This window comes from Schistocerca gregaria, chromosome 4, assembly GCF_023897955.1.
Source record: "Schistocerca gregaria isolate iqSchGreg1 chromosome 4, iqSchGreg1.2, whole genome shotgun sequence".
NCBI lineage: Eukaryota > Metazoa > Arthropoda > Insecta > Orthoptera > Acrididae > Schistocerca > Schistocerca gregaria.
In genome coordinates, this window is record NC_064923.1 from 756,520,080 (window position 1) to 756,547,656 (window position 27,577).

At 41.4% G+C, this 27,577-nt stretch overlaps 1 protein-coding gene across 1 annotated transcript in view; it reads right to left on the bottom strand.

The window, feature by feature from the left end:
• The window catches only part of LOC126267903 (uncharacterized), a 171,494-nt gene that overhangs the window by 21,616 nt on the left and 122,301 nt on the right, over positions 1-27,577 (bottom strand). The window contains exons 3-4 of the mRNA XM_049973213.1: positions 24,336-24,673; positions 8,012-8,201 (exon numbers count right to left, since the gene is read on the bottom strand). Of these exons, the coding sequence (XP_049829170.1) occupies positions 8,012-8,201; positions 24,336-24,673 (528 nt within the window). The remainder of the gene's footprint in view (positions 1-8,011; positions 8,202-24,335; positions 24,674-27,577) is intronic.

Sequence of the window (27,577 nt, forward strand, 5' to 3'; positions counted from 1 at the left end):
GCTCAGAAAATGATTGTTAAATACTGTAAATATATCTGATTTACCAGTAACAGAAATATTTTTACTACGAGCTGACTTTATATCGTCAACCTTGTGATATAGTTTTAATTTGATCCTGTGAATTAGCTATTCCATTTGTATACCACATACTCTTTGCCTTCCTAATAACATTTTTAAGCACCTTACAATACTGTTTGTAATGGGCTACTGTAGCTTGATTATGACTACTTCCCACTTTGTTCTATGTGATATCCTTATCCCACTAGCCAGCCACTCAGACTGCCTATTACTGCTAGAACCCCGTTTAAAATGTTCTAACGGAAAGCAGCTCCCAAAGATCATGGGCTATGTGTTAAGGAAATAATTATATTTATCATCTTTGTTATTGGCACTCTAAACTTCCTGTCACTTTTGTTCCTTGACAAGGTTTAAAAAACTCTCTATTGGTGTTGGATTAACTTTCCTATATAGTTTGTAATTACATGTGACTTTTTTTGAGTACAAAAGGCTTTTAACGTTAAAATTTGTGCATCATGGTCGGAAAGGCCATCCACTCTTTTACTAACAGAATGCCCATCTAGTAATGAAGAATGAACAAAATTTTGTCTAGGGCTGTGCTACTGTTCCCCTGCAACCTAGTTGGAAAAACACAGTCTGCATCAGATCATATGAATTTAGAACTCCCAACATCTTTTTTCTTGCACCATCATATACAAAACTTATATTGAAGTCACCACATATAACTAATTTCTGGTACTTCCTACAAAGTGAATCAACAACCCTCTCTAGTCTGAGCACAAATGTCCTGAAATCACACAACAACAATTAGAAGTTAAGTTTCACTAAATTCAGCTGCTGCTGCACAACATTCAAATTTCTTTTCAGTGCAGTGCCATGATACTTCTATGGACTCAAATGGAATACTGTTTTTAATGTACATAGCCACTCCCCCACCCCGCAATGAACTCCTTGAAAAACAGCCAGCCAACCTGTATCCTGTAAAGGAATCCTCTGAATTGTCAAATTATTTAACTGGTGCTCCGACATGCTAATAATTTGAGAGTCAACATCTATAGGCAGTTCACTAACCTTATCTCTAATAAATTTAAGGAGGTATACCTATCAGCTGACTATAACCTAAAAAAGGTGCAGCTCTAACACCAACGAGTACAGGTATTTTTCCATGAGTGATCCCACCACCACCCACTTCACTGTCACCTATAAGCTTTGCTAGCCTCCCCTTCCCATACCTATTGAGATTCAGACCATGCCTAGTAAAACATTATTATTAGAAGAGATAGAGAAGATCCAACGGAGAGCAGCGCGCTTCGTTACAGGATCATTTAGTAACTGCGAAAGCGTTACGGAGATGATAGATAAACTCCAGTGGAAGACTCTGCAGGAGAGACGCTCAGTAGCTCGGTACGGGCTTTTGTTAAAGTTTCGAGAACATACCTTCACCGAAGAGTCAAGCAGTATATTGCTCCCTCCTACGTATATCTCGCGAAGAGACCATGAGGATAAAATCAGAGAGATTAGAGCCCACACAGAAGCATACCGACAATCCTTCTTTCCACGTACAATACGAGACTGGAATAGAAGGGAGAACCGATAGAGGTACTCAGGGTACCCTCCGCCACACACCGTCAGGTGGCTTGCGGAGTATGGATGTAGATGTAGATGCAGATGTACCGATAGACCCAGCTGGCACCATTGAAATGTGACCCAAGCCCTCTGTCACCAGCGCCCTCTACAGCCCCATGTTAACGCACCTGACAGCCGTATTAAGATGAGGCCTATCATGACGCTGAAACAGTTGCATGAAATGCACACTAATGCCACCAGTCTGAGTAGCTATCTTTACCAGATTACCACCTACATCATATTCCCCATACCTATCAAGACCCTTGCCTGCTCCGCCCACTTTCACTACCTGATCTTCCTCTGTAAAATTCCTACATAACTCCCCTATGCTGTCAGTCACCTGAGCCAACCCTGCACTAGGCTTCACAATGCTGGTGACCTGGTACTCACTCCCCAACACTTTCTACGACTGCTGGCCTAAGCCTCTACCATGCCAACTACCTAGCAGCAGAACCATCTTCTTTCTGTTAGACTTTGCAACAGACCTAGGCCTCCCGGCTGCTGAGGACTGCTGCATGTTCCCTAGATCTACAGCTACATGAGGCTCCTCTCCACTCAACTCTGACAGTTGGTCAAATCTATTGCATACACATAAAGTATAACTGTCTGAATACCTCCTCCTCCTAGCTGCCTTATTGCCAACTGCCAGTTCCCGTCCCCCACCACCCTTCACCCTCCTCAGCCTATCTAGTTCCTCCTTTGCGCGTGGTAACTGCACCTGAAGTGTACAGATCTTTTTCTCCTGCTCCTCTGACAACTTATTTCTACGACAGATTATGCATTCATAGGAGAGGATCCCGCTAGAATGATCACATGATTCTCCATTGCATTCCCCCGCAATGAAAATACTTTGAACAAATCCTACTACCCACAAACCCACGACAGAGCCCACACTTTTCTCGTGGTAAAATTTTACAGTTACTGAAATAAATACACATCTAGGTTACATTGTTCAGTTACACGAGCAGAATTATTTATAGAACTAGCAATAGCGGTCTCGAAATTCTCCGTCTACTAAGAAAGCAACTACACTACCGGCCATTAAAATTGCTACACCACGACAATGACGTGGTGGCGACACCTACAACGTGATGACATGAGGAAAGTTTCCAACCGATTTCTCATACACAAACAGCAATTGACCGGCGTTGATTGGTGAGACGTTGTTGTGATGCCTCGTGTAAGGAGGAGAAATGCGTACCATCACGTTTCCGACTTTGACAAAGATCGGATTGTAGCCTATCGTGATTGCAGTTTATAATACGCTACATTGCTGCTCGCGTTGGTCGAGATCCAGTGACTATTAGCAGAATATGGAATCGGTGGGTTCAGGAAGGTAATACAGAACGCCGATCTGGATGCCAACGGCCTCGTATCTCTAGCAGTCGAGATAGGCATCTTATCCGCATGGCTGTAACGGATCGTGCAGTCACGTCTAGATCCCTGAGTCAACAGATGGGGACGTTTGCAAGACAACAACCGTCTCCACGAACAGTTCGACGACGTTTGCAGCAGCACGGACCATCAGCTCGGAGACCATGGCTGCGGTTACCCTTGACGCTGCATCACAGACAGGAGCGCCTGCGATGGTGTACTCTACGACGAACCTGGGTGCTCGAATGGCAAAACGTCACGTTTTCAGATAAATCCAGGTTGAGTTTTTAGAGCATCATGATGGTCGCATCCGTGGTTGGCGACATCGCAGTGAACGCACATTGGAAGCGTGTATTCGTCATCGCCATACTGGCGTGATAGTATGGTGTGCCATTTGTTACACGTCTCGGTCACCTCTTGTTCTCATTGACGGCACTTTGAACAGTGGACGTTACATTTCAGATGTGTTACGACCCGTGGCTCTACCCTTCATTCGATCCCTGCGAATCCTATATTTCTACAGTATAATCCACGACCGCATGTTGCAGGTCTTGTACGGGCCTTTCTGGATACAGCAAATGTTCGACTGCTGCCCTGGCCAGCACATTCTCCAGATCTCTCTCTGACCAACGTCTGGTCAATGGTGGCCGAGCAACTGGCTCGTCACAATACGCCAGCCACTACTCTTGATGAACTGTGGTATCGTGTTGAAGCTGCATGGGCAGCTGTACCTGTACACACCATCCAAGCTCTGTTTGACTCAATGCCCAGACGTATCACGGTCGTTATTACGGCTAGAGGTGGTTGTTCTGGGTGCTGATTTCTCACGATCTATGCACCCAAATTGCGTGAAAATGGTATTACATGTCAGTTCTAGTATAATAATTTGTCCAATGAATACCCGTTTATCATCTGCATTTATTCTTGGTATAGCAATTTTAATGGCCAGTAGTGTACTTTTATTAATACTACAACACCACAGCTAATACAAATACCAACAAAACTTCTCAAAATTATTAGCTAAAACCAAATATTCAAGGGACCACTGCAACACTCAACGAAGTTACAACACTGAATGAAAATTTTACTGAAATATTCACTAGAAACAATAAGAACCATCAGCTGAAAACTTAAGCACGAAATTTACTAAATGACTTCAACGCACAGAAAACTCTAAAAAACACAGCGAGCGAACATTGCCAAAAGTTTATTAAATCTGTCTTTCTATGCTATAATATGCAGACCATCTTCAAAAATTGAAGGCTTATCGATCGTTTGTACGCACATTGTTCGGGCCAAACAGGTTCTGCGAATCTTATACTTTTCTTGCGTGAATGAGCGCTCAGTCATGACTGAACCAGTGATGATGTTTGGATGTCGTAGTTTTCCGGTCTTCTGGCGCAATCAGCCAGCTGTCCACCACAATTTTTTCTTTCCTTATCTAACTTGCAATGCCAGTCTCTCTAGTTCACCTAACGTGTCTGGTCTTTGCCACGTTATTTATATGTTATATTAGAACTATTGTAAGTCATTAATTGTTAGTTTTAAAGTTCTCTGTATTTTTCAATCTCGAACAGATTATGTGATCAATTCATTTTCGTCTAAGTGTTAGCAGAGAACTTCATAACAAATTTTTAATATTTGGTACCATTATTTCTTTTCATCACCTATCATGTGTCTTGTTTGCTAGGACCATACTTTCTCTATCATTAATCCGTTGCACTACAGTTTTATTAAAACATATCTACCGACCGGGAGGGATCTACTGGTTAGTCCACTCCATGGAGATCATCCTGACACTCACATAGGTATATAGAAAGCTCAGTTGACACTTTACTATGTTATAGCAAATAGTTTGCGTTGAGCTTTATTGCTAAGCAGATTCCATTGCCTCATGTATTCCGCAGTTCCCTTGAACATCGGTTCTATAATACTTGTATGAGACAACGAGATGTCTGCAGTGTTTTGACATTATACAGGCATTTTATTCCACTCCTGCTTCTGTTATACTGGAGCCAAGGTAGCCACTGAGGGCCAGCAACCCGTATTACACCACAGAGAACGTGGTTGTCTATGCCCCAGGTGTACCAAAAGCACCATGATGAACATCGGCTATTTACATACAAGATAATGGAAAACAGACTTTCCGAGCACTACTTCCTGCAGGGGGAGCTCGAGCCACGGCCTCCAGGAACTATCACTACGCCAAAACCTGATTGGCTGGACACAGTTATTTAGGGACTAGATCCAGCCCCGAAGTTCAGTTCACGCTGGATGCAGATCTCGTGTACTGCGACCGTTGAAGATTACGTCTTCGTCTCTGAATTGGAGTGTTACTAGTATGTGTTTGTTACCACGAACCTTTGTGGAAAATTAGAAGTGAACTTTTGTTTGCTTCAATTAGGAGACTATTATTGGCGTCGTGATTGTTACCTTTCGTTTGTAGTTCAGTCATCAACCTTGTGAACTTACATCAATAAAAGTTGTGTTTGTGAAAAATTGCGAATTGTCAGTCACAACAGCTTCGATACTTCAAAGAAAACTATAAGCTCCTTTTCATCTTGACACACACAGATCTAATAGTTTCTGCACTAAATTCTTGAATTACACTTGATATTTTGGCTGGTTCAAATGGCTCTGAGCACTATGGGACTTAACATCTGTGGTCATCAGTCCCCTAGAACTTAGAACTACTTAAACCTAACTAACCTAAGGACATCACACACATCCATACCCGAGGCAGGATTCGAACCAGCGACCGTAGCAGTCCCGCGGTTCCGGACTGAGCGCCTTAACCGCTAGACCACCGCGGCCGGCTGACATTTTGGTTTGTTGATTATTGTACACATTCAAAAACTTCAGAAACAGACGGCAGTCCCCGCTAGGGAATACTGTTAATATTTCAATGAACAACTGTGTGCCAACATGGTAAATTATAGCCCTCTACGCAGTTTGGAGGTCCTAACAATAAGCTGTACCGCTGCAGTGTGGAGTAGTTGTTTTTAGCATCGCAGGATGGTGTCCAGGTCTCTCTCTCTCTAGCAGGCAGTTCTGTTCTCTTTGTATATTGGTGTTGGTAATAAACAACGATCCTGCTCTCGGAGTTAGATTTGACTGTGGTAAAGACATGACGATACCGTAAGTGCAGAACATATCATAGGAACATCTTGTACATTTTCATGTGATTCATATTCTATGGACGTTGAGACAAAGTAATTCACACATCGATAATAAAATTTCCGCTGTCCAGCAGAGTGTGCGCAGATAGAAAAGCTCCTGGCAGATTACATCTGTGTGGTGGATCGAGAGTCAACTCAGGACCTTTGCCTTTTATGGGCAAGCGCTCCTAGAAGGTAGGAGACGAGGTACTGGCGGAAGTAAAGCTGTGGGGACGGGTTGTGAGTAGTGCTTTGGTAGCCTAGTTGGCAGAGCAGTTGCTCGCAAAAGGAATAGGTCCCAAATCCGAGTTTCAATTCAGCACAAAGGTTTAATATGGCAGGAGGTCTCAATTCACACAACATTTATTGTATCATCAACGATGGCAGTTCTTTGGTGGTAGGTGTGCTGTTCACAAAAATCAAGTGGGAGATCTAGGAGCAATAAAAATATGGGTCATATTGGTGCACTGTCGTCCTGGATAGGTAGACTATGGTGTTCTTGTGCTTTCCAAAATACCTGCTCAAACTAGTGTTCCCGGATTCTGGTGTGTTTTGGTTCTGGCTGCACGTTTATTTGTTTGTCCTCAGCAACTGGTGTCCAGCATCGCTCTGCGTACTGAAGCGGAATTCTTCTGAGACATTCAATTTGGCCTCCTCCTGCTGATCCCAGTAATGATGCTGAGTACACCATTGCAGTATGGCACTAGGGATGTTGGGAGTCAGTGGAATACACTTCGCAGCTTTTAAATCAAACATGGGTACTTGAAGCATTAGCACCACAAATGTGCCATTTATAAAGAGGAAACAGACGATATTGATCTTCAAGACAGTACAATTGTATGTGGAGACTCAAACTGAGACGAAGTAAAACAGAATAATTGTGCTTCCATCTCGACAAAAAAGACATGAACTGTCAACTGCAAATCAGAGTTCATTGAAATAGTATAAAGTGTAAAAAAACTAGCTCCTTGCCAGGGCCCAATAGACGTCTATCAGGAGCCGTATCATCCTCTGCGTTGCAGCATCAAGTGGAAGCCCAAGCGGTTTTGCAGACTTTCCACAAGTACTCGGTCACGTAGATCCTCAGTTGGCATCGCGAAGCTGAGTGCACTCAGTACCAGCCCTTGTCGCTAGCAGGAACCGAACGCAGCTCCCCCACACGGCAGCCATCTACGCTGACCACTCAACTACGAGTACATACTATAAACTATTACTCCACCTCCAAACACATCGATGTCATAGCTGACAGACCCTCCGTCTATCTACCAAGCTCGTCTAATATTACGGTCAAATTCAGCACCAGGGGCAATATCCTCCAAAAGTTGTGTGTATCCTTATGGGTTGTACTCTTGTGTAGCTACTCAGCAATCATACTAGAAAGCTGAAATCCCAATTCAATGCAACAATGGACACGTCCACACAATGTGCAGGAAGTTCTCCACCTTACTGGCTCACAAGTCGAAGCCACGTCTCTCAAAGTAGTTGGACAGTTTGCTACACAAGCGTAAGAAGATACCGGACAAAAATGAGGCTCCCATTCATACCTATACTCCAGGTGCTATATATGAAAGGCTAAAAGCCAGGCAACAGACAATAAAAACTGCCGTACAACTTGTCGATGAAGAATTTGATAAACTCCGTAAATGGGAGTGGATACGGATCCAGCATACAGCACGTGGAGAACAAACTAGCGAAAGCACCTACAACACTGACAGGTTCAATTTGCCTCGACATACGTACAAGATAGTTAATGCAATTTGTTTAAACGTGGAGTACGCGAACAGTTTGCGACTGGGTAGCTACAGTATACTTGGTGTGCGTGACTCTGTGCTGACCATGTGCGGCAGCGGGAAGGGCAGCAGCGTGAGCGAGATGGCGTCCAGCTCGGCGCCGAGCGCGCCGTCGAGGCGCACGTCGACGAGCGTGGCGGCGCTGCGGTAGGCGGCGGCGCGCACCAGCCACAGCGCGTTCTCGCCCGCCAGCGCCGCGTCGCGCAGCTGCAGCATGCGCAGCTGCGTCTGCCCGCTGCGCAGCACGTGAGCCACTTCGTAAGTTAGTTAGTTAGTTACTTGTTTCATTTATCAATAGCGTTGAGAATCCGTTATGATGTGGAACGTGTCAAATGCACAAGAAATGTGCACAGGAAACAAGGCTTTTTTTCTTTTTTTATAGTAATTTCATTACTGAGTAAATGTACTGTGAAGCACTTGTAAGAATTCCTAACTTTTTAAACAGATGGCTACAAGATATGCGACTATGAACCCCACACATTATTCTAACTATTTTCTTTTGAAAAGTATATACCTTTTGCCTAAGTGTTGAGTTACCCCAGAATATTATTCTGTATGGCATCAGAGAGTCGAAGTATGTAAAGTATGTTAGCTCACTAATTTCTACATCCTCAAAATAGGCAATTATTCTGATTGCAAAACTTGCTGAACCTACATGGTTTGGGAGATCCAAAATATGAATTTTACAATTAAGATTCTCGTCTATATGTACACCCAAAATCTTAGTATTCTCTACCCTGGCTACTGACTTTTTTGATATGTTATGTTTATTGAAGGAATTACACTTTTTGCAGCGGAAAATTGGATGTACTATATTTTTTCAAAGTTCAGAGCTAGCCAATTCGCAGAAAACCAATTAATAACTTTTTCAAAGACCTTATTTGTATCATTTTCTATCTAACTTTCTTTTACTGGATTAATAATTATGCTTGTATCATCAGCAAACAGTGTCAGTTACCATCTTGTTTCACACAAGAAGGGAGATCTTTCACATATATCAAGAACAGGAGGGGACCCATGATCGAACCTTGTGGAACACCTAATGTAATTTCACCCCAGTTAGATGAAGTGTCAAATTCCTTTGAATCACTTGAAGCATATAAAGGGACTTTTTGCTTCCTGTTCTGTAGATACGACTTAAACTACTCATATGCTGCTCCATTTATAGCACAGAACTGTAATTTATGTAACACAATATCATAATTCTCACAATCAAATGCTTTGGATAAGTCACAGAATATTCCTAATGGTGACATTTTACTATTTAAAGGCTCTATTATGTGGACAGTGAAATTGTACATTGCTGTCTCAGTGGAACAGCATTTCTGAAATCCGAACTGTGATTTACTAAGTATCCCATTACTGTTGAGATGGCTAACCACTCTTGAGTACATTACTTTCTCAAAGATTTTTGAAAATGCTGTAAGCAAGGATACTGGTCGGTAATTATTGACATCTGTGATTTCCCCCTTTTTGTAGAGAGACCTGGCAGTGGCATATTTTAACCTGTCTGGAGAAATACCCTGAGTCAGTGATGCATTACATATGTGACTCAAAACATCAGCTGTAATTGCTCCACATTGTTTTAACAATTTGTTACAGATGTCATCTACTCCAGGAAACTAGAGGTGATGTTATCATACAAATCTCAACACTATTACGGTGACATTTTTTGCGGACAGAACATTTACCAGCACTAATTTCTGGAAATAGTGGCCGTAAGATGTCTACTCGCACTGTCGGTTCATAAGACCTCGGAAGCAGTTCCATCATGCAGCCCTCAAGCTGATACCAAATTACTTCATTGTGAGAGGTCTTTGATGCAGTTCCACATTGCTCCATGGCAGGTACTGCTCTTTCTTGATGAAAACTACAATATTTGATGAAAATTAATATAAATCCCATGATAAAACGTATAATTAGCCATCAATGCTAAGGCCATCTGCTGGTTATCAAGACAGTCAACTATGAGGTCTCATAAAAAGAAAATGAAACTGCCGACTTTTTAAATGGCATACTGTCGTGTCCTGACGCAGGATAGAGGGAAATTAGGGGAATTGTGGTCAGTCGGCAACTTCCGAGTGGTTAGGAGCAAATGCGAAAAGACAAACAACCTCCAATGAAGGCAGGCTCGGTGTGGATCAGTGCGAAACCCTGTCACAAGGCACCTACGAGATGTGTGGATCATGAGACGCGATTGGATGGTCAGTACAGGAGACTGGAGGGAACTCAAGGGTCTGATTAGCACCAGTGTTTGCAGTCAGACTAACTACTACACTGAAGTCTAATTCTAAACATTAGAAAATGCAAAGGACGCAACTGATTGCACAACAGAAGCCAGTGTTTGAATCCGTGTTCTGATCGCTAACAAAAGCAGAGAGAACAACATTTCAAGTGAGAAAAATAGACCTGGTGGGCCTTACCAGGCCTGTCAAACAAGAATACGGAACTGGCGTCCAAACGATGTGTCTGAGAACCCTTCTGGATACACTAAGCTGGCGTTTTTAAAGGATTGTGGTGCTATTTATCCCTTCCTACAGTTGGCCCACCAATCCACTGGCACTTTACATGCTTCGACCAATTTGACCCTCTCTACCTCCAGAGTGCTTCTAGCCAACTACATTCAGATTCCTCTCTTCCTGCTACTCAGTAGGTAGGGAAGATTCTGGCCTTTACATTAACAGACTCCAAGTCTTGCAGCAACAGCGTACAGCTAAAAGCTGCCCTTCCTCTTATGGCCAATAACAACAGTGTTTTACGTCACTTGGCTTCGCCCACAGGCCTTACATGAGTGGGGACCGCAGTTGTAGCACTAACCTGTCTAAAGCCATTGACGTTGTGGTTCTCAGGGGAAGTATCAAGCTTGCTGCATTTCCTAATACGTGCATTTTTGTGACCAATTTCATCTGTGGCACCTTACAATAGCATCTAGGTGGTAGATGGAGTTACCAGTTAATTCTCTGATGTGAAACTTCTCCTCTTGTACAGCTTCCCAGAACGTCTGCAGATCTCAGGGCTCCAGCCTCACTGTTTCACTCTGGAAAGCTAAACACTAACACTTTTGCCTACTCTCTGCATTGTTTCTCTGAGTTCCTATCTTGGAGTGTCCTTGCTGGCTTCCAAAATCCTTTAACTTTAACAATATACAAATAATTACATGGCCAATATATGACAATATAGTGCATCCTGATTATGCGACTTGAATTGTTTCCTTCCAATGTCACAACTCTGATCGAGAGCAATGAAGTTAGTTGGAATGGACGATCAGTATACTACGGACATGTTCTTGCTTACAATCAGAAGATAAATATGAAATAGCATCGTGGAAATATACATTCAGAAATATTTTGAGAAGAAACGAAAGAGACGTATCCGAACTCAAATAGGACCCGCTTCGAAGATCACCACGGCCAATTCAACGCGTCTGCTATGTCCATAAATTTACATCAGTCATGACTCTGTAAGTGATACTTTCTCCTCGGGCGTAACAACACCTCAGTAGCAAAGTTGTTCGTCCACTGCCAGGGAGTTGTTGGATTTTGATGAAACTTGTTCAGTATCAGAAGCTAGCCGTGACATGTACTTCTTCAGTAATCCTAGCAGTAACACTTCCTTTTACGGAGCTTGTGGCTTACTGCACGGTCGTACATGCTCTCAAAGCAAGTGACAGCCGTCGAATATTGAGGGGCTACTGCCAACAATGATCTAAAGTCAACTGATAATTGATGTCAGGCAGAGTTTCATTCAATTAACTTTGAAAAGTGTAGCTCGTTTATGAAACACAGTTACAAATCTCTCACTCTATTCTTTGATCAGTAACTGTTTACATATATGATGACAGCACATTCTACAATTCATTCGTTTCTCCGTTTCTAAAAGACTTTTTCAGCGGGCTGATTCAAATCGTCCGAGCCGGCAGTGGCCTGTGCCTCCTCCCCCCTTCCGCATACCCTCACCACTCATCACAGTCCCCATCGACCAAAATCTATTAATACTATAATAACTGAAGACAAGACTTCCACTCACAGTTAAACCTTAAACTATGCATGTATTCATGTACTATCAAGTGATCGAACATGCAAAATTAAAGGAAAACCGTACAGTATCCGAATTCTATCTTTTGTTGTGAAGCAATGTACAACAACAATTTTTTTCCCAAAACTCAGAGCGTTGAGGCACTGAGTTAGCAATCACTAATTTGGAGGCGAGGTGATTCGAATCTATCCGCCGGCCATCTTGAAAACACTTTTATGTGGTTTCCTATTTTCAGTTAGGTAAATACAGTGATTGGTCCCGTAGCATAGGCCACAGCCAATTCCTTCTCAACTCCTTTCCTTCCTGAAAGATACCAATTTTCTTAAAGATGCGTAAATGAAAAGAGCTGCATAGGAGGTCAGCCAAACATCTCCTGCAAAGATGTACTGATATACCTTGTCTTCAAGGTTCACTACAAGAACGATGTTCTACAGTGAAATGTCTTACTTGTAATATCTTTGGAATAGTGAGTCCAACCATGACAGCTCTAACATATTTGTAAATAAAAGTTATGTAAACGACAACTTATGTTACACATCGTAGAGGGCTTTGTTAGCATCAAGTCTGTATAAGCATATTACCATGGATTAGCACAAACTGATTTATGAGGTCGCATACATTAGAAGTCTAGTTTAAATCCGTGTATGAAACAATGTTGAGATCCTGGAACTGTAGGTCATAGAATTTATATATTCAGTTTTGTGTAATATATAAAAATAGTTGCTCTGGTCCAGGTTAGCTGTTGAAATAATAATTTTAAAAAGGTTCTTGATACTGTAAGGAAACTTAATTTTAATGAAGTGAAAGATACTTTAATAAACTTTGAGACTGAATTGAGGAAGTCGCGATGCTTCGACGTGCTTTAGAAATTCTGACTTGGTTTTATTGTCAAAAATGATTGTAACCTGTTTAACGTTATTAGTTATTTATCCCAATGTTCCTTTGTTGTGGGATAGTGAAGAAGATTGAGCTGTTTTCTTTCTTTTTTGAAGCAAAGAAGCAATGCATTAGGTTAGAATGTTAATTCATTTGAGTATTTCTCAGCTACATACATAGTGTGTGTTATACTTTTTAAGGAAAAGCTTTTCTTCCTTAAATTTATAGACCAAATTCTATTAGTAGCCTGGCCGCAGTGGCCGAGCGGTTCTAGGCGGTTCAGTCGGGAACCGTGCGACCACTACGCTCGTAGGTTCGAATCCTGCCTCGGGCATGGATGTGTATGATGTCCTTAGGTTAGTTAGGTTTAAGTAGTTCTAAGTTCTAGGGGACTGATGACCTCAGATGCTAAGTCCCATAGTGCTCAGAGCAATTTGAACCATTTTGAACCTATTAGTATGAAGGCCTCCAGAAAACAAATTATGTTCATAAAATTAAAAATTAAATAAATGTGTTTTTAGAACAAATGGAATCCATGAGAGTTCTTAAGGTCCTCTTTAACAAATCCGATCCCCCACTTGGTAAAATCCTGGCTACACCCCTGCACTAAGTTTGAACGACATCGTGTAACAGGTCTATGAGAAGCTGGATATTCCTTCTGCGATATTGCAGAAAGACTTTGTATGAATGTAGCCACTGTACAAAACTGCTGGCAGCGGTGGTCACACCACTGTACAAATAATAATAATAATAATAATAATAATAATAATAATAATAATAAATGAATAGCTCTCAGCACTATCGGACTTGACTTCTGAGGTCATCAGTCCCCTAGAACTTAGAACTACTTAAACCTAACTAACCCATGGACATCACACACATCAATGCCCGAGGCAGGATTCACGGGGTTCCGGACTGAAGCGCCTAGAACCGCTCGGCTACTCCGGCCGGCAAGACTGTACAGTCGCAAGAAGACCGGGCCACGGATGGCCACGTGACAGTACCGAGGGGGAAGAGCATCGTGTTCGGCACATCATACTACATCTGCTGCACCAAAGTGACACAACAAACTGTTACAATTCGGTTGTATCAAGCAGCGATCCAATACATACTGCCTGTAGCGCAAATTACAGCCACTTGCAACTTCAGTGGTGTCAAGCGAGAGCTCACTTTAGGGAAGGGTGGAGGTCCATTGTGTTTCCTGATGAAAGATGGTTCTGCCTCGGGGCCTGTGATGGCCGCGTGTTGGTTATTAAATATACTACCATTTCACATTTTCAGTGAATTCTCTCTCACCTACACTAACGTATGATTTTGCAATATTAGCACTTACATGTGTCACCTTGACATGTGTATTCTAGAATATTCATTACTCTACATTAATTATTTTTTTGTGCTGAAATTTTTTCCGAGAGTGAATTTTTATGCTTCTCTCATTCGTGTAATTGTTTGTTCCTTAAACAGCATAGACATGAAGGATAAGAAAAATAAATGTTTATATTCATTAATCGTGCTGCTAATAACATTATTTTTGTTTCCCTGAGTCTGAATCTGCTTAGTGTATTCATCTCTTGGTCTCCCTCTACGATTTTTACCCTCCACGCTGCCCTCCAATACTAAATTGATGATCCCTTGATGCCTCAGAACATGTACTACCAAACGATCCATTCTTCTGGTCAAGTTGTGCTACAAACTCCTCTTCTCCCCAATTCTGTTCAATACCTTCTCATTAGTTATGTGATCTACCCATCTAATCTTCAGCATTCTTCTGTAGCACCACATTTCGAAAGCTTCTATTCTCTTCTTGTCCAAACTATTTATCGTCCATGTTTCACTTCCATACATGGCTACACTCCATACAAATACTTTCAAAAAAGACTTCCTGACACTTAAATCTGTACTCGATGTTAACAAATTTCTCTTCTTCAGAAACTCTTTTCTCGTCATTGCCAGTCTACATTTTATATCCTCTCTACTTCGACTGTCATCAGTTATTTTGCTCCCCAAATAGCAAAACTCCTTTACTACTTCATGTGTCTCATTTCCTAATCTAATTCCCTCAGCATCACCCGAATAAATTCGACTATATTCCATTATCCTCGTTTCACTTTTGTTGATGTTCATCTTATATCCTCCTTTCAAGACACTAGCCATTCCGTTCAACTGCTCTTCCAAGTCCTTTGCTGTCTCTGACAGAATTACAATGTCATCGGTGAACCTCAAAGTTTTTATTTCTTCTCGATGGATTTTAATACCTACTCCGAATTTTTCCTTTGTTTCCTTCACTGATTGCTCAATATGGCTATATTGGCAGTATTTTAATGGACTAATATAAAACATATTACAGCTGTTGAGCGTAACACTCATCATTCTGTTTTCATAAATGTTACGCTCGAGAAACAAAATGAAACTTAGATTGGAGTCATATTAACCCCAGTGATACTCAGTGTGAAAAACCATGAATAAATTTTAATGTGCTGTAAATATAAAATTGATCGAAGTATTATTGGACTCAGTTGACTCAGGAAAAAGGTAAAATATTTCTTAGTATAAGAATAAAATGTACACCCGGTTGACAGCAAATCCTATTTGTTTACTGTGGCTGCTCTTACACTGTTCAAGACTCCTTTGTGTGTGGAGAACATGGAGAGAATCTATAAAATGTATTGTCTTCAGCTTACTGCCAAGCGCAATGGTACTTCTGTTACAGTTTGGGTTATTGTATTGTGGTCTAGGAGTAGCGTCTCTGATTAGTAATCAAAACGTCATCAGTCCCCGGTTTGGAACCCGCCACTGCTTAAATTTTGATTAATAATCAGCATTAGCGATGGTAGGCTTCTGGCATACGAAGTCGTCCTCATTCTACCAACGGCCTTGTCAAAGAGGGATAGAGGTTCAGGGCACTCTCTTGTACTTGGGGTAATAAATTTCCCCTAAAGGCGGAAGAACCAGCATTGATCAACGGCATGAAGATGCACAAGGCAATCGAAACCATTGCATTTCAAACACATAACGTGTGTCCACATGCCATGTGCCTGTAATTGAAAAAGTGTCATGATGATCTCTTCATTGGTAAATGAGTCTGGATCTCTGGGACCTCCGGGAGGGGACTACAAATGGGGAGGCGAGCATGAGAAAAAGATTCAATAAGCAACGAAAGGTTAATGTTCTCCGAGTATGGGCACGGAATGTCAAAAGCCTGAATGTTGTAGGGTAGCTAGAAAATCTGAAAAGGGAAAGGCAAAGCCTCAATCTAGATATAGAAGAAGCCAGTGAAGTGAAATGGAAAGAAGACAAGGATTTCTGGTCAGATGATTGTAGTTAGTATCAACAACAGCAGACAATGGAATAACGGGAGTAAGATTCGTTATGCATATGATGGTAGAGCAGAGTGTGTGTTACTGTAAACAGTTCAGTGATAGCGTTGTTCTTATCAGAAGCGACAGCAAACCAACATCGACAACGATAGTTCAGGTAAACATGCCGACGTATGAAGCTGGAGATGAAGATATAGAGAAAGTGTATGAGGATATGAGGATAACGAAAGGGGTTGGTTGGTTTGGGGGATTAAAGGGACCAGACTGCTTTGGTCATCGGTCCCTAATGAAAGGGGAATACAGTATGTAAAGGGAGATGAAAATCTAATATTTATGGGGGACTGGAATGTAGGTGTAGGGGAAGGTGTAGAAAGAAGAGGTTACAGGAGAATATGGTCTTGTGACAAGGAATGAAAGAGGAGAAAGAATAATCGAGTTCTGCAATAAATTTCAACCAGCAATAGCGAATACTCTGTTTAAGAATCACAAGAGGAGGAGGTATACTTGGAAAAGGCCAGGTGATACAGGAAGATGTCTGTTAGATTCCAGCATTGTCAGACATATTCTGAAATCAAATACTAGATAGTAAGACGTACTCGAGAGCAGATATAGACTCAGATCACAGTTTAGTAATGATGAAAAATAGGCTGAAGTTTAAGAGATTAAAATCAATATGCAAGAAGTGGGATAAAGAAGCAATAAAAATGATGAGATAACCTTGAAGATCTCTAAAGCTATAGATACAGAAATAAGAAATAGCTCAATATTCAGTACAGTTGAAGAGACATGGATATTTCTAAAAAGGGCAATCACAGGAGCTGGTAAGAAAAACATAGGTACAAAGAAGGTAACTGCAAGAAAACCATGGGTAATAGAAGAAAAACTTCAGTTGATCGATGAAAGAACGGAGTACAAAAATGCTCAGGGAAATTCAGGAATATAGAAACACAAGTCGCTGAGGAATTAAATAAGTAGGAAGTGCAGGGAAGCGAAGACGAAATGGCTGCATGAAAAATGTGAAGAAACCGAAAAAGAAATGAGTGTCCGAAGGATTGACTTAGCATATAGGAAAATCAAAACAATGTTCGGTGAAATTAAAGGCAAGGATGGTAACACTAAGAGCGTAACGGGAATTCCATTGCTAAATGCAGAGGAGAGAGTGGATAGGTGGAAAAGTACATTGAAGACCTGTATCAGGGGGAAGTTAAGTCTGATGTGATAGAAGAAGAAACAGCAGCCGATGTAGAAGAGACAGGGGATCCAGCATTATAATCAGAATTTAAGTGAGCTTTGGAGGACTTAACATCAAATAAGGCAGAAGGGATAGACAACACTCCATCAGAATTTCTAAAATCATTGGGGGGAAGTGGCAACAATACGACTATTCCAGTTGGTGTGTAGAATGTGTGAGTCTGGCGACATATCATCGAGCTTTCGGAAAAATATCATCCACTCAGTTCCGAAGACTGCAGGAGCAGACAGGTCCAAGACTTATCGCACAATCAGCTTAGCAGCTCATGCATCCACGTTACTGACAAGAATAATATACGGAAGAATGGAGAAGAAAATTGAGGAAGTGTTAGATGACGATCAGTTTGCCATTAGGAAAGGTAAAGGTACCAGAGAGACAATTCTGACTTTTCGGTTGATAATGGAAGCAAGATTAAAGAAAAAACAAGACACGTTCATCGGATTTGTTGACAACGTAAAACAGTACAAGATACTCGAAATTCTGAGAAAAGTAGGTATACGCTCTAGGGAGAGACAAGTAATATACAATATGTACAAGAGCCAAGAGGGAATAACAAGAGTGAACGACCAAGAACGAAGTGCTCGGATTAAAAGGGTGTAAGACATGGATGCAGTCTTTCGCTCCTACCGTTCAATCTGTACATCGAAGAACCAATGATGGAAAAAAAAGGTTCTGGAGTAGAATTAAAATTGAAGGCGAAAGGATATCAATGACACGATTCGCTGAAGACGTTGCTATCCAGATTGAAAGTCAAGAAGAATTACATGATCTGCTGAACGGAATGATCACAGAATATGGACTGAGAGTAAATCGAAGAATGACGAAAATAATGAAAAGTCGCAGAAATGAGAACAGCGAGAAACATATCATCAGGACTGATGGCCACGAAGCAGATGAAGTTAAGGAATTCTGGTACCTAGGCAGCAAAACAACCAATGACGGAGGGAGCAGTAGACTTGCACTGGCAAAAAGGGCGTTCCTGTTCAAGAGAAGTTTACTAGTATCAAACACAGGCCTTAGTTTGAGGAAAAAATTTCTGAGAATGCACGTTTGGAGTACGGCATTGTGTGGTACTGAAACATGGACTATGGGGAAACCGGAACAGAAAAGAGACGAAGCATTTGAGATATGGTACTACAGATGAATGTGAAAAATAGGTGGACTGATAAGATAAGGAATGAGAAGGTTCTGCGCAGAATCGGGATCTAAAATACTGACAAGGAGAAGGGACAGTATGGTAGGCCATCTGTCAAGGCATCAGGGAATAACTTCCATGCTGCAGCTGTAAAGGGCAAAAACTGTAGAGGAAGACAGAGATTGGGATACGTCCAGAATATAATTTGAGGACGTAGGTTGCAAGTGCTACTCTGAGATGAAGAGGTTGGCACAGGAGAGGAATTCGTGATGGTCTGCATCAAACCAGTGAGAAGACTGATGACTTAAAAACCTATCGTGCTTTCAGTGGATACTAGGACAGGCTGAAAGGAAACGTAACACATATATCTGGAAATGTACAATGTTTGTCTGATGAGCATGGGAATCAAACAACGCACTCCCCTTGCAACCACATTCACTATATTTGCTTCTTAAAGAGTTGGAATGCGTCTTGAGGGGTAACTGTTCCAGATAATTGTACACACTGACGGAACAATTTTGTTTCATTGCACATAAAAGACATTTAAAAGCTTTTAGACGTACAGCACAATGTAACTAAGAGAAAGAAGCCTGAAATCAAGAAACACACGGACATGAGAGTGTCGACGAACAGAAAATAAGAGGATAGAGAGGTTTTGAGGAGGTGAGAAGAACAAGAAGTCCAAAGCTAGCTAGTGATTCTACATGCTGTTTAAAGAACCAAAAGAATTAATAGTAATAATAATAATAATAATAATAATAATAATAATAATAATAATAATAATAATAAATAAAATAAATAAAACCACTAATAGGGCTAACCCCCCTTTTAATGTGATTAGTTGGTTCAGGACAGAACTAATGGAGCCTCGGGCAAGTGCTGTCATGGTCGGGGATGACGCTTGACCCCTATGCTCGTCCACAATGGTAACGACACTGCTGGCCACATGGAAAATGATTTAAATCCAAATAGAGGTGTTTTGCAAGATATGCTTCCTGCAACCACTCTAGAAGGAAAACAAAGACAGAGGATGAGATGGTCAGACGAAGTTAACTGACACCTCATGTTCTGTTATTACCAAGCAACAAACTTAGGAACCAACACAACTGGATACAGATCACATATATACACAACATTTATTACCAGATACCCAGAACTAAAATTTTTAACAGAACAACGGCTAGCTGATCAGATCCATGTAATAATCAAAAATAACAGGAAACCCCAGTCAGAATTAGAAAACATCAAACAACAAGTACAACAAATACTGGAACAAAATAATGTGCAATCAGAAGTAGAAGAAAATACAGGAATGGACTCAAACATCCCAGAGCAAACAAAGAACACCATGCAACAATTATACAGAGGAAAACGAAATCTTAAGACAGCCACCACAACAAGTACAAATAGAACACAAAGTGACACAAATGTTAAATATAGAAGAAAAATTTCAGCTGACATATTTAGAATACAAAGACACAAATACAGACATTCTTGAATAGACCACCAAATAACCCACAAGTCGAAACAACAATAACAACTATCAACACAATCATACATAACAAAATAAATGAAAATACAACTATGCAAGAGTTACAACTACTGGTTTATATAGGAGCACTCACTACACTAAATATACACACTAGGCAGAGATCAGAACCAACCAACACACAGAAGAAACCCACAAAACCAGCATGGCAACACAGGCTACAGATCAGAATAGAAAAACTGAGAAAAGACTTCAGACAGCTAACACAATTTATAAGAAATGAAATATCAGACTAAAAACGAAAAAGGTTAGGTAAAATCTCACAACAAGAAGCAATAGAGCAATTAGATGAAAAGAAGCAGAAATTACAAGCATTGGCCAAACGACTGAGAAGGTACAAAAAAATTGAAAATAGATGGAGACAAAACCAGACATTCAACACAAACCAAAAGAAATTTTACCAGACAATAGATAACACACATTAAAATAGACAATCCACCAAACATAATAGACATGGAACACTTCTGGAGCAACATATGGTCAAACCAGGTACAATATAGCAGGCATGCATGGTGGATACAAGCAGAAATAGACACATACAAGATAATACCACAAATACCTGAAGTGATAATTTTGCAACATGAAGTCACCCAAGCAATTAATTCTACTCACAATTGGAGGGCCCCTGGAAAATATAAAATAACAAATTTCTGGCTAAAGTAGTTCACCTCGACACATTTACATCTAACTAAATTATTTAACAGTTACATTGCAGACCCATACACAATCCCTGATACACTTACACATGGATTAACTTATCTCAAACCTAAACATCAAGCAGACACAGCAAACCCAGCTGAATATCGCCCCATGACATGCCTACCAACAATATACAAAATATTAACTTCAGTCATTACACAGAAATTAATGACACATACAATACAGAACAAAATTATAAATGAAGAACAAAAAGGCTTGTGCAAAGGAGCACGAGGATGTAAAGAGTGACTGATACTAGTTGCAGAGGTGACATATCAAGCTAAAACTAAACAAAGGTCGCTACATTACGCATACATTGATTACCAAAAAGCTTTTGATAGTGTACCCCACTCATGGTTACTACAAATATTGGAAATATACAAAGTAGATCCCAAACTGATAAAACTCCTAAACATAGTGATGAAAAATTGGAAAACCACACTTAATATCCAAACAAATTCAAATAATATCACATCACAGCCAATACAGATTAAGCGTGGAATATATCAAGGAGACTCATTAAGTCCTTTCTGGTTCTGCCTTGCTCTGAACCCACTATTGAACATGCTAAATAATACAAATTATGGATACAACATTACTGGAACATACCAACACAAAATCAAACATTTGCTATACATGGATGATCTAAAACTACTGGCAGCAACAAATCAACAACTCAACCAATTACTAAAGATAACAGAAGTATTCAGCAATGATATAAATATGGCTTCTGGAATAGACAAATGAAAGAAAAATAGCATAGTGAAGGGAAAACACACTAAACAAGAAGATTACATATTGAATAACCACAGTGACTGCATAGAAGCGATGGAAAAAACAGATGCCTATAAATATCTAGGATACAGACCAAAAATAGGAATAGCTAATACAAGCATTAAAGAAGAACTAAAAGAAAAATATAGACAAAGACTAACAAAAATACTGAAAACAGAATTGACAGCAAGAATTCAGGACAAAAGCTATACCAATATTGACCTACTCATTTGGAGTAGTGAAATGGAGTAACACACACCTAGAAGCACTCAATAGACTTACACAATCACAATGGCACAAATATAGAATACATCACATACATTCAGCAAGAGAAAGATTCACATTAAGCAGAAAGGAAGGAGGAAGGGGATTTATCGACATAAAAAACCTACATTATGGACAGGTAGACAATTTAACAAAATTCTTTATAGAACGAGCAGAAACTAGCAAAATACACAAAGCAGTCTCTCATATAAACACATCAGCTACATCACTGCAATTTCATAACCACCTCTACAACCCTTTAGATCACAAAACATCAACAGATACAAAGAAAGTAGATTGGAAAAAGAAAAGTGGCAAGCACCTATATCATCTAACACAGCCACACATCGATCAAGATGCATCCAACACATGGCTAAGAAAAGGCAATACATACAGTTAGATGGAAGGATTCATGATTGCAATACAGGATCAAACAATAAACACCAGATATTACAGCAAGCATATTATTAAAGATCCCAAAACCACAACAGATAAATTCAGACTTTGCAAACAACAAATAGAAACAGTAGATAACATCACAAGTGGATGTACAATACTAGTAAATACAGAATACCCCAGAAGACATGACAATGTAGCAAAAATAATACATCAACAACTTGCCAAACAACATAAACTAATAAAACAACACGTTCCCACATAGAATTATACTCCACAAAATGTAGTGGAGAATGATTAATACAAATTATACTGAAACAGAACCATTATAACAGATAAAACAACACCACATAACAAACATGACATCATACTCACCAATAAAAAGAAGAAATTAACACAACTAATCGAAATATCCATACCCAATACAACAAATATACAGAAGAAAACATGAGAAAAAATTGAAAAATACATCCACCTGGCTGAGGAAGTCAAGGACATGTTGCATCAGGATAAAGTTGACATTATACCAATTATACTATCAACTACAGGAGTCATACCACACAATATCCACCAGTACATCAACGCAATACAGCTGCATCCAAACATATATATACAACTACAGAAATCTGTAATTATTGATACATATTCAATTACCCGAAAGTTCCTAAATACAATGTAACATATACCATACAGTTAAAAGGAAGTCACACTTGATCAAGGTCCACGTCACTTTCCATTTTTAACCAGATATAACGTCTGAGAAAGGAAAGAAATAACAATAGTGATGAAAGTGCCAGTGTACTCTATATCAAAAACAGTATTGTTGTCTAGTTTTTCTGAATAAGTTGAGATAGTGAATTATATACGTAATGTGACATTTAATGCAACAGAATATAAAGTTTGTATGAGGGATGTTACAAACTCTTACACATCAGCCACAAAAACTGAAATTGAGATTTTTTTTGTTTTGCTTTTTGGCTGGTATATACAGAGTGACAATTATTGAGCTATATGAAATAAAATCGTCATAACTTCTGAATGGTTTGCGTTAGGACGTTCAAACTGCACAGCTGGCCGCAGGGGCAGAATGGGAAGTAGTAAGTGCTGTGTGGTTTGGTTTAGTGACGAAGCCCGCTTTCTTTTGAATGGACTCGTCAATAAGCAAAATTGGCGCATTTGGGGCACTGAAAATATGCATTTTACGATCAAGAAGTCTCTTCGCCTTCAATGGGTGACTGTGTGGCGTAGAATATCCAGTCACGGAATAATCGGTGCGATATCCCATGATGGCACGGTGTGTACCGAATGGTACATGAAGGTTTTGGAAGATGATTTCGTCCCCATCATCGAAAGTGACACTCATTTCGACAAGATGTGGTCCACGCAAGAGGGAGCTCGACTTCATCGAAGCAGAAGAGTGGCTGATGTCCCGAAGCCGCACTTCGGGAACCGCATTGAGGCTGTGGGGGTACCCAGAGGCCACTGGCACCGGCCTCGATTGGCCGCCATATTCTCCGGGTCGGAATACATGTGACTCCATTTTATGGGGCTGCATTAAAGACAAGGAGTACAACAATAACCCGAAAACCGTTACTAAGCTTAAAATAGACATTCAGGACGTCATCGACAACATCGATGTTCGACACTTGAGCGGGTCGTGCAGAATTTCGGTATTCGTCTGCGCCACATCATCGCCAATAAAGGCAGGCGCATTGAACATGCCATAACCTAATTCAGAATATCTGTAGTGACGTTTACATGTTGAATAAAGTGTGTGCACGTCGTAGTTTGTAACTAATTTATGTTTATTTTTCATATAGTTCATTAATTGTCACCCTGTATATATCGTGCAGGCACACACTGGAATTCCTGCGCCACAGTGCTACAGCTCGCCACTGGATGAGCCAATACAAGACGTGCAGCACACCTTCACTTTACTAGGGAGTTGCTCGATTTTGTTGTGGCTCGTCTAACAGCACGATGTGTTCTTGTAGCACAGGTACGTTAGTGTGTCCCTGGACTGCAGCGCCTTTTATTTTTTCGAGGCGACAGCTGCTGCGCGCGCCACCTACTGGAGGAAGCGAGCGAGGGCGCAGATGATGCGGCCCGTGGCGCGGCCGTCGCGCCACTCGGCGAACCTGCGCAGCCCCCAGACGCGCAGCAGCTGCAACCGGCACACGCCGCCGCCCCGCAGCGCGCCCAGGCACTGCGCCGCGCAGCGCGACTGCCGCTGCGCGCACCACCAGCTGCGGCCGCTGCCGCGCGCAGCCGTCGTGCACGCGTGCCTCGGGCCGCAGTTCTGCGTCACGTGCAGCGTCAGCCGGCGCACGTGGCGCCCCACGTGGCTCGCCAGCGTGCCCATGCGCTCCGGCGTGCTGCGCTGCAGCCGCAACTCGCAGCTCTGCCACACCTACTGGCAGTTACCAGCAGTGCCTGTCAGTCAGTGATTTCTCTCAATCGTTATAGCTAAAACTACACCTCCCTGCAGGGGTATCATCCCGTAGCACACAGAAATACAAGAGAAAGCGTACATTCTTTTTCATTAAAAATACGTTACAAAGTGATTATCGTAAATTTATGGTAATTTTTTCCGCCGTATACACACTCTAGAGATAGATCGATGAGAGGATATGGAATGAAAAAGGTCTAATGAAATTATGTCTGCAGATGTATGGTTTCCATGCTGCAGACCATTTATACAATCATGTTTTGTTGCAGAGACTGTGGTCTAATACACGCTGCACCATGCACCCACAGTTACAGTATGTGTTGAAACTGATTTCCATGCCCCTCAATGCACACGTTCACATCGGCCAGGCTGCACCCGAGCAGTGTCAAAGGCAGCATGAATACGCTGCTCCAGTGTCTCCACATCTGAAAGGGATTCTGCATACACGATACTTTTGAGAGACCCCATAATCATAAATAATACGGGTTGAAATCCAATGAATGACCAGGACATGCAACTGGACTCCCTCGCCCTATCCATTATCCAGAGACGAGACGATTGAGATGCACCTGGATGTTAATGGCGAAGCGTGCTGGAGCACTATCACATAGCACCCACACAATCCCTTAGAGTTATCAGTGGCATTTCCTCCAGCAGGAGCGGCAAAGTCACCTGCAAGAAATGCCAATAGTTATGGCATGTTAGGAGGTGTGGAAGGAAGACTGATCCCAAAATATGGTCGTCAATTACCCCAGACCACACATTCCAGCTGCACCGATGATGATGATTAACTGTCACCATACCATGAGGGTTCTGCACACTATCCCACAGATGACTGTTATGAATGTCGAAGATACCACTGCTCATAAAGGTGGCCTCATCTGTGAAAATAGGATGGATGACACAGATCCTGGAATCGTGGCTTCCTGGTGAAAAAACAGTGGAAAAGCTGCTCCCGATGTGGAAAGTCTGTTGTCAGTAAGCCTTGCACATGCTGTATGTGGTTATGGTAGTATTGTCATGGAGAATGTCCCACATGGTCATCTAGCTTTACTTGTACTGGCAGGTCAACTGACTGGTATTGACATGGTTGTCTCCTTCCACCATGTTGCCGTGTGCCTTTCCGTAAGTAAACACCATGTTGGTAAGCTCTCGATTCGAATATTGAACCATTTTGTACATCGCTGTTATTACATCTGCTACAAGGTGACTCAGCAACAGAAGTGAATCAGCACAACATTACCAATTACTATGGCAGGATAGGGTGGTAGGACATGATGAATGAGGAACAGTAGCACTATTTGGGAGGAAACCATGCATACTGTAACTGTGGCTGCACAGTACAGTGTATATTAGACAGTAGTCTCATTAACAAAGTATGACTGAATAAATGGTCTCTAACATGGAAGCCATGCATTTCTGAACATAAGTATATTAGACCTCTTTTGTTCTGTACCCCCTCATCGATCAATCTCTAGAGTTTGTACAGGTAGGAGAAAATCACCCTGATATATATCAACATGTTACCTTCATCATAAAATTTACATCTATGAAAGAATCTTATTTACGCCAAATATTTAATATCATATGAATTTCAATTAGAGGAGCAGGTGTGGCACAAAGATAAATCCCCACAGGAAATATCTGGTAATCGAGGTTAGGTGCTGCATTAATGAGCTCAATGGATAAAATATTGTTCACCCCTTAAAAGAGCACACTGGTCGTTTTGGATCCATGCAAGTGGTGAAGACCTGGAACCAGGTGGTCATGTGACTCTCCACCGCTTACGTAAGTCCCGTCAAACATTTGGTGTGTAGAGTCAGCACATTAGATAAATCGACATGAAGACGTGACAGAATCGAAGAAAAGAGCTACCACGTTTAGACCCACCTAGGACCATGCCGTAAATGAAGTTGCTCGATTCGCTGGTGCATCGACACGGACTGTACAGCGCGTCTGCAACGATTGGAGTCGCTCTCAGAACCACATAACACTGTGCAAGGTCAGTGGCTGTATGAAGAACCTAAGTAGCGGGGGCCTTAGACGAGCGTCGTGCCTTATCAGTTCCAGTCTGTTTCAAATCTGCCACGAACTACTACAGGTCCATGTAAACCAGTTTCCGACCGAACACTGCGAAATGGAGTCGGGTACCACGCCAAAGGTCACTGCTCGCAGCAGAATATGAAGTGCCACATCTTCGGTGTGTCAAACAACATAGAAAACGGACTCTAGGTGACTGGAGGCCTGTGGTGTAATCCAAATAGTCGCGAAGTTGTCCATTTTCAAATTATATAAGATCTCAAATGCACCGACAGCCCAATAAGGTGTTTAACCGGAAGTGTCATGAAGATTTATTTCGCCCTAGAAGAGGTTCTGTGACGCTTTGATACCGTTAACACGAGCCATTTCAACATTCTCGATGACTCAGCCGAGACCTTTCTTCTACATCTTCATCATGAGTTTACCGTGGACACTTCCTTCTACCAAGATGACAACAGCTGTATTCACTGGGCTGCACACATACATTCTTCGTTTAAGGAAACTTAGGCACCCTAGCGCACGTTGGGAAGCCCGATAAATCGCCCGATTTTAGTCGCATAGTAAATGTCTGTGACTGTTTGGAACAGCGGATGAAAGCAAGCAATCAACATCCCCACTGTCTGGCTAATCTGTGACATCTAATCACCTGCTAAGTGGTTTCAGCTGTTCAAGAAACTCGTGGTCTTCCTTCTTTACAGAACTGAGCGCTTAATCAAGGCTACAAGGAGTGTTACACGGTATTGATACGATGCCTCCATGAAGTTCATATTTTTTCGTGTAGATATTTTGTTTGCTTGTCATCTGCCACCTCTCTCTCTCTCTCTC